Source organism: Cataglyphis hispanica, chromosome 9 (assembly GCF_021464435.1).
Source record: "Cataglyphis hispanica isolate Lineage 1 chromosome 9, ULB_Chis1_1.0, whole genome shotgun sequence".
In the NCBI taxonomy this organism is placed as follows: Eukaryota; Metazoa; Arthropoda; class Insecta; order Hymenoptera; family Formicidae; genus Cataglyphis; species Cataglyphis hispanica.
In genome coordinates, this window is record NC_065962.1 from 7,519,871 (window position 1) to 7,533,536 (window position 13,666).

Below are 13,666 nucleotides of genomic sequence, written 5' to 3' on the forward strand. Positions count from 1 at the left end.
CTTCATCCGCACCCTGTCCCGAACTTCTCGTGAATGGATCGCGCGGCTACATCTTTCCCGCACATTTATCTGTTCGCAGGACAGAGAAAATTTACCGCCGATCGTAACGTGGGTTTACGTGGATAACGTTAAACGAATCTTTATGGAGATCAATTTTATACGTACATATATTAGTTTTAGATTTATATAATTTTATATTGGCGTGTTTTTTGCGCGTAAATTTACATACGAGTATCTTGAGATATCGATCTTTATTTCGTAACCCCATGAATGGAATCAATTCAATCGTGAAATAGCGCTAACGAATAAAGCCGACGAAAACGTTAGGTATATATCCACGAGCTAGATCTTGGAAGAGAATCCGCCGTAATAGCTTATCTGCCTACTCTGTTTTCTTAGGCGCGCGCGACTCTGATATCGCGATAATAATCACCCCCTTTGTCCGGTGACTCTGGCGCGGCGAGAGGATGCGGATATCTCGTGCGGGAGATAATCTCGGGATACGGTCGGCTGCTGCCTTTCACGGCGTAAGTCGTGCTTTAAGTCGCTTTTAATCGAGTTCTCAGGCCATGTAAGTCGAAGGGGGAATGCCGCGGCACGTAGGTCACGCCGGGCAATCCTACCGAAGGAGGAAGAAGAAGAGGTGCGTGCCGGCTGCTTTATATGCAAACGGCAAGGATGACGACGTCGCTTCCCCGGGTCTTAAGGCATTAAGTAATTGCGCGCAGTAATCTCGAATATGGGTTATCGTTATCGGCGAAATCACACCGGTGTTATGCCTCGATCTTCTCGAACGTAATCGGACATCTTTAAGGAGAAACGTTTGATCGTAATTCGCGGAGAATACGTGATTTATTGTGTATATGCAATTCAATAATTTTAAATGTATTTATATTAAAAAATTAAAATTACCTAAATAAACTGTCAATAAATTATTTTGTTATTTTATGAAAGAAATATTAAGAGAACAAAATATTTTTTATTTCCATTTTAGAACATATGCGCATGTTTGTTTAAAGATTTGCATATTTGTGTGCAAATATTTATTATATAGATTATCTGAATTTAACTTGTTTTTATAAAAAATTAAATTAACATTTCTTTTTCTTCAATTAAAATGCATTTCATGTTAAATGACAAATAAAGTTTTGTTATCTATCTGTATTTAGCCCACGGGTTGAAGGGTGGTGCGCCTTTTCTACAATATAAACGGGCTTCACAGATGGAATTCTCCACGACTACGCGAAGGGAAAAGGCGGATATTAAAGTGTAGCGGGTTGGTTGTACGGTCAGGTTGAAAAACGGCTCTCACTATGGTACTTAATTCCAAAGAGGTCCCGGTCGTGTCATCAGCTATCCAGCGACGCGCTCCCGCGAGATAGCTGCCCGGTAATCGTGGCGTTTTGTCACTTTTACGTCGTCGAAACGAGGAGCGAGAGGCTCAAAGGAACTCAGTACACAGATGAAGCACCGTGTGTTGCTACTTAATGGGTAGAGGCGTTACCATAAATAAATGTGCGTATCGGGACACACGCATAAACGAGCGCTCGGCAGGACGCTTTTTACGTTCAAGTAAGGCTCCATTGGTGATTTCATTTATTTCCATGACAGAGAGGTAGTAATTCCTAGGTAGTGTAAAAATATATATGAAAATATGGAAAATATGGAAAGAAGGAATATCCTTGAATTAGATTATAAATTATACAATCATTAATTATAATACTTAATCTCTATATATCATATACATCTTTAATAACAATTCAAAAACATCCATCATTTATAATCATCGATTGAACTTTGATCAAAGTAATACATATGCGTTAGAGAAACTGAGCGCATACGCGTGTAGTTGTGTTAATCCCAAAAATTTGCAGTAATTTTAATATATTTGAAATTTTCGGATGCATTTTTTTTTAAGAGACGAGTGGATCCATCTAATAATCGCGTCGCGACTGTTGTTGATATTCGACACGCACGCTCTCTCACACATCGTACCATATATCGGCGGAGTGTATGTATTTTAGAGTCGCGTGGCCGGAAACATTGTCGCAGGTCAGTCAGACGCGACATGAATCACGGCCGGGCACGTTCACTGCCAAGGAATTGTTCGCTGTCTGCCAGGTACGTACGAATACATCGTTTTAGGTTTCGAAATATTGCTCTCTCTCACGGGATATTGCCGAGTATAATTAGCATACGGAAACTTTATCCTTTGCTTAATATCGCGTTTCGCGTAAATATGCACAAAATGTGAAGGCACATTTACTTTTAATTAGATATTTTTAAAAAACGAGTAAGAATTTGATGGAAGCTTTTTTAGTTTATATTATCGTTGATTCTATATCACATATCAATATTCGTTATCGTTATATTATATTTATTTATCTCTATTTTTATATTATTTTTATTATTTACTATATTATTATTACTTATAATGTCAAGATAAAGAAAAGAAAAGAAACTGCATACGTTGATCACACACATAAACACAATTCCATATTTTTAGGCAATAATTTTATTAGATCATATGAGGATATATTTAAAATTGATGACGCGTTATATCATAATATCTCCCAAGAGTATTGATGCTGCATCATTTTTTCAAATTTTTCACTTATTAATGTCTATCACAACCACCCGGGAAACGCTTGGCGAAAGAGACGGGGGTTTATATAATTATACGATAAAAGTATATAGAAATATATATATATATATATATATTGGGCTTTGATCCCAGATGCAGACGACTATCGAGAGATATATTTATCTAGATTTTCGTACCCTATATTTCTTACTTACGCGATAAGCCATAAGCCTCTCGTGGGTTGCGAGCATATTGCCCGGGACAATCGCGATACGACAGACGGAAGGAAGGAACGTGTGCCACCTAAGGCTCGGGGGCTATTCAATTACGTCCAACTGACGGCTTTGCTTCCTTTTTACAGACGAGAATTATGACGACGCGTACCGACACTCTCCCGCATTGTCGGTCGCCGATAGGCCGCGTTTTATTATAGGCTCTTTGTTTCTCTCTTTCTCTTTTCACCCAGTTCAGTTGTTGGAAATAACGTGTTTCGCGCGATACTAGAGCAAACGTGTGGCGGAAACATTTTCCAAACGCGCCACGTTTTCCGTTTTTCTTTTATCCGCGCGCGCTTTTTTACTTAATGTAAAAATGTTTAGCGTGTTTGTGTTTTACATCGAGATACGCGATCTTGATATCTATTTTTAAAAACGTTCTCACATGCCAGGAGATCTAGTTTTATGCAAATTATGTAAAAGTATACGCTTGCCATGGGAAAGAGGAAAGTAATTTGCATAATGTTTCGCTTCTTCCGTCATAATTATGAAATTTATCGAGAATGTATTTTTCAGAATAATATACGATTTATATTTTTGCATCTCGTCTTTCTGGGAGACCGACAATACAATAATTACAAAACAGCATGGCACGTAAGCGCGAATATTACGAAACTTCCGCTTTCCAGACGCGCAGATTTGCGCTCGAGAGACGCAACGCGAGAATTGCAAGAACTCTGTGCGTCATAAATCCCCCTGATTAAAGGAGAGAGGACTCTCGCGTCTTTGCGTAAATACCGCGGGGCCATTAAAACTTTTCGCGTACTTAGCCGGAATTTGTTTCGACTTTAGCGCGCGCGTATTGTCCGACCTCGCAAAGAGCAGCGGGTATTATACGACATATCAGTAGAAAACCGCTGTTGCGACTCGGTTCGAACCACACGCAATACATCCCCCCACCTTGGTAATTTCAAAGTTTCTCGGTGTATCTGTCGGATTCGCGATCCTCACAATGGGCGATGAAAATTCTGCCCGTACAGTCGTTCTCTCGCGCGGCCTACACTATTTTCCCATTGAAAAGTTATACCTTCTCGGCGAAAGTTTCAATGGTTTTCGTTAATTACCGGGCGTCCGTGCGACTATAAATCGTCGGTCGAGTCGACGGCGGTGCTTACCGTCGGCTTAAAGGACTTACTATGCAAAAGCGTGCCGCAAAATGTAATTTGCGAAACGCGCTTTCAAGCTCAATCCGCAAAAATGTGCCTAAACTTTCCAGCTGAGGTGACTAGTTTTATTGCTTCATTTTATTCAAGTTTATTTCATTCAATTTACGATCGGCATCGAAGGCGCGTTATTATTATTATTATTAAATTTATCAGTATTTATTTTAATTTTATAAAATATATAATAGATATCTGATATGGGGGTAAAGGGAGAAGGAATTCAGATATGCGATTCTCTTATCTCTATTCAGCGAATTTGTAAATCATAGAAATTCGCGCGAAAGTGTCAGCGACACATTAGTCATTCTATTAAACTGTATTAAATTATAAATATCGTAATAGCTGGCTTTGATATCGCGTCGTGTATAAAACGAGCTGAGCGCGATTACTGTCTTGAATGCAAGTTCACGGGAGGGAAATGACCGAGTTCGCTCTCTATTAATTATACGACGATGTGTACGATGGGCGACGCAAGCAGAACGACGGAGAGACATCGTCCCGTGAGTGCCAGTCTCACATATAAATCATCACGGAGGAGATGGTGGCTTCCTAGAGAGAAGGCAAACGTTCCCGAATTAGAATTCCGTTTTCGCTTCGTGACTCGGAAAAGTCATCGCCGCAACCGAGAATTTCACTGGTCGTTGGTGTAAAAAGTAATTGAAATAATAGAGATAATCATGATAAAAGCGCCGAGGTGTCTATCAATTAGGTTCTTCACCGTGTAATTACGATTATATACAAGGTAGCCTCCAGTCCGATTAATTTAATTACACGCTTAACGCGTGAGCTCAAGGCAAGTAGTACACGATGTACCTTTTATTTATATAAGCAACAGGTAACTTCAATAAGAACCGTGAAGGAACGCTCTTCATCGCGCGCTCATCTTCACACGTCGCGTCGTGTAACAATCTCGGTGCTCGCGATATCGCGTCGACGCGGCGGCGGTGATCGCGATAAGAAGAGTATCATGAACCAAGGTGCACGTAGTTGCAACCTTGTACGCGTTTGCACGTATCGGAGAATGAGAGTGCATTATATATCGCGCGAAAGAAATCCTTGTGTGTCTTGAAAAAAAGAACAAAAAAAGAACCTTCAACAATTATTCTATTCTGTCGACTTGATCGGATGTTCCCGGGATTTGCGAAAATCACGATTGAATGTTAATGATAGCGTTTGCCTATTTTAAGACTGCACATATGGTAGAATCTGATAAAACATGTTGCCTTTCTCGTAGCTCATAAAACTATTAAGTAAAGCTATTCTAGTAAAAAAATGTTTGTACGATTGAATGAAACTATGAAAAACGTAACGGAGTAATTGCGCGATGCGTAAATCATATCGTCGAAGTTAGAGTTAGGTGTGTCACGCGCAATAATAGGTGTTTACATTGAAGTAGGCTTAATCTTCGTAGCATGATGTAACGTTTCTTTATGTTGCACGGATATCTTGTTACGGAATTATGTCGCGACTAAGTATATTGCGTCTAATTTTTCATTGTGCGCAGGAGAATCATACGAGTATTTCCGGCAAGCTTTTATAAAGTTATTACAAGTCCGTAATTTTTTTTATTGCTTCCACTACAACTGCGATCTTTTCTCATTTTCATAGGTATTGTATCTTGAATAGAGAGAGAAATTGTAAAAAATATACAATATTTTCTCTTACATTGAAATCGATAAAATTTACGGCGAAATGCGTTTTTCTCGTTTTCGACAAATACACGACGTCTCGTTGGTAAAGAGCGACCGATAAATATGCCGGCTCTACGTGCACTTGCATCGAAAGCGCATAATCAGTCAACGACCGCGCTAAGCTAAACGCGCGCTGCTACTCTTGCGTCAGGGTCGACTCGGCAACCGGTGTTGTGGAGGTAGGTAGGTAGGTAGGTGAGTAGAGTATTGCCTCTCTCTGCGCTAGAGCTATTTACCAGCTCTATTCTTACACGTCAGCATACCCGACGAGAATAGGCATCCGGCCAGTGCATGCGCCACTAGGCATATTCACAAGATGCATCGTAATATCGTTATTTTTAGTATCAAGTTCACTTTTTAATTTCCCCTTTATTGGAATATAATTAACATAATATAATATAATATAACCAGTACCAATACTCTCTGAAAAAAAATTTTATATCGAATAAAATAAATATATGAATTTTTTTCTTTTAATCTAACCTTCGATAATGAATTTTCCAAATAAGATAACATGAAATTTGATTGGTAATACAAATGTTTTTTTAATTATCATGTAATAAACTTTATAGTCTTTTTTAATGTAAAAATTAATTTAAATATCTTTTATAATTTAAATATCTAATAGATTAAATATATTTTTTAATATAAAAGATAATTTAAATATGACTTTTTATATTTTTTAATCGATTCTGAATGTGGATTTTAACACATGGTTACTATATAGCTTTACTATAAGAAATGTTCGAATTGACCGTATTGAGTCGATCGATTTAATCGCGAAATCACTATGTAAGGACTTTATTGCGTAGTTAGCGTGATGGCTGCAATTATCCTGTCGCATGTTTGATTAATCCGTTCGATTGGTCGCGATATCCATCCGCAATCCGCAATCACGAGTGATTAAACTTCGCCTCGGTTGTCACCTTGATCCTACGGCGCGAAAAAGCAACCGGCCGCCTGTATCTCGCGTGCGTACCGTAATCATCGTGCAACGAAACGTTATCTTATTCGTTTGAAAAGCCGTCTAATTCTGTTGCCAAGCGTGTGTGTGTTGCCCACGGCATGCGGGCAACGTTTTTGTGGCAGGTTAGTAATTCCATCGTCTCATGCGGCGGCGCCGCGTGTTACGTATTCGTTTCACGCTCTACGAAGCGCGCACGTAGCCGGCAACAGCTGGACCAGCAGCGGAGAAACTTTGCGCCTGCCTTACTCTTTTCCACGTCGCCACGTATATCGCTACAATGTGCAAGACGAAACATGATCTAGCGCCTGTAACTGCATTGTGACGCGAGTCACCAATGTTCAGGATGTTGCGAGATTTAGGTATGGTTAATAATCGACAGGTTGACGATTCACTTCATTAACGATAACGGTTGCTAACTGATACGTTCTAATAATTTAATGTAATTATCTGCTATAACGATACTCTGCTTAAAATCAATTTAATATATGTATGCATATTCATATTGACCTACGTCCACAATTATATCTATTTATATAAACGATACGCATATTTTACCTAATATCACGCTGTCGCGAGTTATAGCGGAACAAACGACAGAAGCTGTAAACAAGAAAATTGAATTTATCTCAGACTAGCAGGTTATATCATATATTCTGACCTCTGGTGCGTTCGAATTGGATAACGAGTTTCTAGCGTGTGAAGTAATTGATTTGTCCTAGAAATATCGTGACATCTCACGTCTTCGTAAGACAAATCGATCTCGGAGGTCAGTGAATCGCGCGCGCGGATCTTTCGAGTATTCTGTCCCATAACATGCACGAGATGACGATGCGGCGGCAAGTGACACACGCGGGCTTTTGTTGACCTAGGTTAGTAGTTTAGTTTCGTTCGTTGCCGGCGCCGCTGATTCTATTCTTACACGCATTCTTGTTGTACTTGATACATTGTCATCACGATACGCATTATACGCACTGCTTACAGCAAATGGAAACAATGTGGCACACGCACCTTTGAAACTTTGCTGAAATTCTTGCAAAAAGCAAAATATTATAGTCTTTTATACTTATTTATTAAATTTTAATACATAAAACTATATCATAAACAATATGACGCCATGTATTAATCTTTAAATTGCGAATGTAAAACTTTTTCTTTGCGAATGTTTTTCCTTGATACATATTTTTTAGTAGGCAATAACAGATGGAGTAATAGAAAAACATACAGATTTTAATTATTACAATTAATAATTTGCATGACATGATAAATTTTTTTTTTTTTTTTTATGGAATAAATCGATCTGTTAAAGTATTTTTTAAATTCATTCTGTTTACAATATTCATAACAAATGATGTCTTGTGAGAGAAAATTCTCATAAACTTTAATTTTCAAGTATATTGCGAACTGATTTTTTAAAATAATTAAAAGCCACTTTGCAGTTGCGAAAATGTCTGTGTGAAAACATGATATTATCAGCAAGATAAAAGAATCGTATTTACAAACGAGATACATCGATAAGTGAACTATTTGCTGTATAACCTAGGTTAATAATAGTTTTATTATTACGTTACATTCCCAGCGAGAAGTGTTAAGGCTTGTATCAATTAGTTGGACGTTTCTTAATGAGATTCCGACACAAGTGCGGATAATGAGTACGTTCTCCATCGGCGTAGCGAGCGGACACGAGCGCGCATCGCGTCAGTGAATAGGAGCAGCGATATTCTCGGTAATATAGTACAGTAAACCCGCATTGCCGGATAAATATACGGTATTATGTAAGTTGTTTGCAAGCCAAGAAACGAAGAGAACCGGTCCACGAATGCTACCGGCTGATAAATGTGAGTTATATTGCGCAATAATTAGAGGAATTCTATTCGACAGGCGCACGGCATTTAGACGCGATGGCTTTTTATTAATAAAGTCGACAATAAAGCGACAACGATGGAAAATATCGTGGGAGAAAAAAAACTTTTTTTATTATGAAGATGCAAGCGCGTATTCAGTTGACAATTGCATTGCCGTTAACGGGTGAAACTCGATAAATGAGAAAAAAATAAAGAAAATAAATCGATCTTGATTCGATTCGTCTAGATAAGCGGTACTTTATCATCAAATTAAACTGCTCTTGCTCGCGAAATTCTAATCTCCGTTGAATAATCGTCATCGCGCCTTCAGGCAATAGAATCGTTGCCATACTAGATGCACACTCATGTTTCTAACTAATGGAATAGCTCGCAAAATCTTCAACGTCGACGAAGATCCCGTCGTTTAATAGCTCCCCCTTTTGCCATCGGATCGTTTTACAATGGTGATTAATTTTCAATTGAGGCTGTCGCTTTTTTCTCAGTCTACGGGGTCTGTCAGCGCCCGTTTGACGCGCGTTTGACGGCCGGCAAATCAGCCGACGACCATTATCCGCCATCACCTAACCGTTTTTCTATCTCGTCATTCTTTGGATAAATCGAATATCCCACCGCCTCTGCCATTTCGTCGTATTGTTGACGGATAAAGGGACGGTTGACGCTGCTCGTAGGTACACGTCGTGCTTCTCTCTTATGCTACCATGTACCGGGTGACACCCGCTCTTCTCCCGGACTGTTCAGGGATAGCCAGCGAGAAACGTTAACGATCCACGATCAACCGCGACAGCTGTTAATGCGCCACGATGAATTCGAGTTGACGACCGGGAGGGTAACGGTGGTGCGAGTCGAAGGAGAGACAGAGAGAGAGAACGAAGTCGGTCTCGCAGGAGTTGGGCCCTTGGGTGGAAACTACTGCTTGATTGCGTACGAATGTGACGCGATTTCATGGGTTTCGTCGTGAAAGAAGAAAGAGACAGACAGAGAGATGGAAAAAGGAGAGGCAGAGCTTTGGCAATCGTCGTCGACGCAGATACAACGAGGGTGCGAGAATAGGAAGCGCGACGCGTTTGTCCCTCTTGCCTCCTCCCTTCCCTTGTTCAGAATCGACAGGTTCAAAGGGATTCTAGGAGGACTTGGGGATTTTCTCGTTTGAGGAGCGTGCGACGTGAGCTTTTAGACAATTTCTCAAGCGTGTGCGGGTCACGTCGGTGATGCGAGCGAATACGTCAGCACACGACTGCGCTGATTTACCCTTCGATGCCCGTAGGGTGGTGACGGCCGTAATGTTACATAAATACAGTAAGGGGTGGATTTTGCCGGACTAACCATCCTAGTTTCGAAACTTTTTGGATTTATTGAATTGGGTGAACGCGAAATTATCTCGGAAATAACCATGAGGCAATTTTTTATTTTTGCATGATTTACCATTATTACCGTAATCATATGATTATATATATAAACCATATGATTATATGTATTTAAGTGATATAAAGAAGCATTCGGTATTAATAGCACACATACATAAGAATATCAATTGATTGTAGTAGTAAGTTATTTCCACGATTAACAGTCACAAGGCTTAACGCATTTAAGCCCTTTGTTTCTCAATAAGCCATCTTTGCAGAAACAGCCCTCGACGCACTGAAAAAGACGAAAGATAAAAGTATAAAAAGTTCGTTAAAAACATTAATATGAGATACACATAGTTTTTCTCTAAATTTTCCAAATATTTAAAGTATTTAAAGTAATGAAAAGATATATTACCACTTTTTTGCATATTGGATTAGGATTCTTGCAAGTTGGCTGACAAGCGGATCCACATATCTTATAGACCTCATCTTTACGACATTTCGGTGGTGGAGGAGGAGGTGCTGGTGTCAGTTTGTATTTTTTTGGTGGAGGAGGCGGTAGCGGCTTGCATAGCTCTGGGGGAGGATTACTCATGACAGCTATAAAAAAAAAAAATAAAATAAAATAAATTGTTATACATTTTTCTTTGATTATTAAAAACTATATCCGTTTTTATTATATAAAAATTAAGTATAAGAATATATTATAAATACAATGATATTAGACGTAAAGCTGTTAAAAATATCTAATATACATAAATTACAATTAAAATAACAGAGAGAAAATAAGGTTTAAAATTAGAAACAAAAAGTAATTATTGCAATGTTACAACAGAAATTTAAAATGTTTTATAAATTTTAAGCTCCATTTATCAAAATATATTTTTTGAACGTAATTAAAATTTTTAAAACAATAAAATGTAATATCTAATTAAATTCTTGTTGAGGATATATATTTATGACATATATTTTTTATATACATAGTGTGTATGCGCGCGAGCGTGCAATTTAAATATTATTTTGGAATTTATACTTACTGACGCAAATAATCGCCACGAGAAGAAAGAGAACCATAAGATTGCGAGACATGTTAAAAATTTTTTTGCTGCTCGCTGTTCGTTACTTGCCAAACAGTATCAGATTAATGTATGTTGCTAGTTAGAGGCAGTTTTTATATCAGAATTTTTCGAGCACGTTGGTATTTTTTTATTCGCGTTATCAGTAGCATAACTCAGTGACAAAAGAAATCTAAACTTTCGCCTTTTATTGACGTTATTACAAATGTACAGCAGGATGTATAAAAGTTTCTTCAAAAAAGTGCATACGTGAAGAACAAATATCTTTGAAATTTTACAACACTTGCAAAAACTACAAAATAAAATTTAAATTTTTTTGAATATTGCTACGATAAAATATATTATGATTTATTTTATTAAAGCACATTATAATTTTCAATATATGCGTATTGTATACAAGAATTTTTCCATTTAAATAACTAGATGAAATATAGTCATGATGTGACTTTTTTATCTTGTATATTTATTTGTGATTTAAACGAGGTCATTGCCATTAATCGCCATTCGATTTTATTTAAAACCACGAATGAAAGATTACGATAACACTTTTTAATTACATGTTCATATTTGTGATTTAAATAATATCTCATTAGTGTTTATATTTGACTTCTTATTATATATTCTTATTATGTTATTCTTGATTAAAAAAATATTTGTATTTTTTCTCGAAAATCAATACAGTCTTCGCACATGTTACGCAGATGTATATCGACTACTATATTTGCTTAATGATAAGCATTAAATAAGCTTGTTTTTTTCATCATTCTTATAATTAGTTAATTTGTCATCACATATATATGCACATAGATATATACATCCGTTTAACGTTTAATTTTTCACGGCATGGAAGTTTACAATATTTATTAATACAAGTAAAATTGATGTTTAATTTGATATTATAATTGCTTTTTTTTTTTTTTTTTTCAAAAATTAGTTTACAATGAAATAGCTTTATTACGGTTATCTCCGTTACGCTATCGAAAGTTTATATTAATCTGTTGTTGTAAAAGTATTACGAGTTGCATACGAAAATAATTTTGTAGTATCCATTTCATTCGATTCTTTGTCTTGTTAACGTATTGCAACTATTTTTGCGTGCAGCATTTTATTGTCGTAGTATTTTCTGGGACAGCTGGCCGGTTGGTTCTTTCGTCATTTTAACGACAATGGGACACGTGCCGCGAGGGATAAAGGCAGTCTCATTCTGTAGCGTAATATAATCAGTGTATAAACTTCTATAACTGCATTTTAAAAAAATCCGTTGAGTAACGGCGCTTTTTTGGCGATCAAATACATTAATACATTGTAGGACGCTGATGCAAAACAAAAATGAACAGATGATAATCATTTTGACGAAGACAGTGATATAAAAATAATAGTATTTTTTTTTTTTTTTCAAACACGAAAAAGTACAAGAAATAATAAAGGAAACGTTAGAGAATTTTTTTTATAGAATATCTAATTACTTTGTTACTAAAAGAATAATTAAACAAGGACTTTTTCGCGTAAGAAATGTATTTATGTTCTCCGCTTTTAGAAGAATTTAATTGCTTTGATTTTCGTATCGCTGAATCATTCCGATTGAAATTCACGCTCTCTTGCATTCGATATTACTTAATTAAATTGTGCATTTGATTTGATGTACATCTCTAATGCGCATTAATATCCATCGAATGGTCCTATCGAAACGGTCGTTCCGCGCGCTGCTATCTGTTCTGGTAATCTCCTTAACGAAGAATCCACCCCTCCGTCATCATGCGGCGGAGGGAAATACTACTTTGCTAAATCCAATAAGCGGCTATCGGATACGCTTGTCTACTCTCCCGAGAGATGAAATTCGTGACCAATGCGCGTCGCGGGGTAAGGGGGGACGGACGAAATAAGAGGACGAGAGAAACAATCCCATTCTGCCCGGCGTTCAGGAGCCAAAAGAGTCGTCCCGGATTGAGGACGGACGAGTGGCAGGTGCGCCCGTTTCTAGAATCGAGAGTGTACCGGGACCCTTAATGCGGTATTTCATCGGTCATAATCTTCCCTTTGCGGGACGTCCCTTTGTCCTCGAGGAATAAAAAAAATGCTGCGTGTGGTACGAATGGCTATATATATCTCTCTCTTTCCGGTTCGATCGCGTGCCTCCAGCAACTTGAACGAAAGAGAATGTATCGTCATATCGATGTATTAGGCAAGAATTGCGAGCGTCCATTGAAATTATTCGCGCCTCTCGCTGTTTAGTCAGTTGTTAAGTGTCGTGTTGAGCTGGCACTTATTGCATTCGATAATTGCTCGATCGAAATTAATGTCCTTGGAAGAATAATTCAAATATTATATTACCCGTGAGATATTACACAACATGTCGTATTGCATTTATTTGTTATTATTTTATCAGAGTTAGCAATGATAATAAAAAATTTTTAATTTTCTGAGTAGTCTTTTATTTTTGATAAATAATTTATTTATCTATTAAATTGTTCAATTATATAAAACAATATATATATATATATATATATATATATATATATATTTTTAATATATACTACGAATAAATTACCTGCGTAATATTTTAAACAGAGTACACTTTACATTAATATTATCTTTATATTAATTTTACTTTCGTATAATTGAATGATCAAGAAGAAGATACATTTATCTTTCTCTCTCTCTCTCTTTCTTTTTTTCTTGAACGAACAAATGCTCGATTAATA

At 37.2% G+C, this 13,666-nt stretch overlaps 2 protein-coding genes across 2 annotated transcripts in view; one reads left to right on the forward strand and one right to left on the reverse strand.

Moving 5' to 3' along the window:
- LOC126852105 (headcase protein) overlaps positions 1 to 13,666 on the forward strand; it is a 129,836-nt gene that overhangs the window by 45,042 nt on the left and 71,128 nt on the right. The gene's annotated exons all lie outside the window — the stretch shown is intronic.
- LOC126852119 (cysteine-rich venom protein 6-like) lies at positions 9,259 to 11,007 on the reverse strand. The gene is made up of 3 exons (XM_050596605.1): positions 10,926 to 11,007; positions 10,304 to 10,488; positions 9,259 to 10,180 (listed from the first exon to the last, which is right to left on the reverse strand). Exons 1-3 carry the CDS (start codon positions 10,975 to 10,977, stop codon positions 10,103 to 10,105), a joined length of 315 nt encoding a protein of 104 aa, XP_050452562.1. The 5' UTR covers positions 10,978 to 11,007; the 3' UTR covers positions 9,259 to 10,102.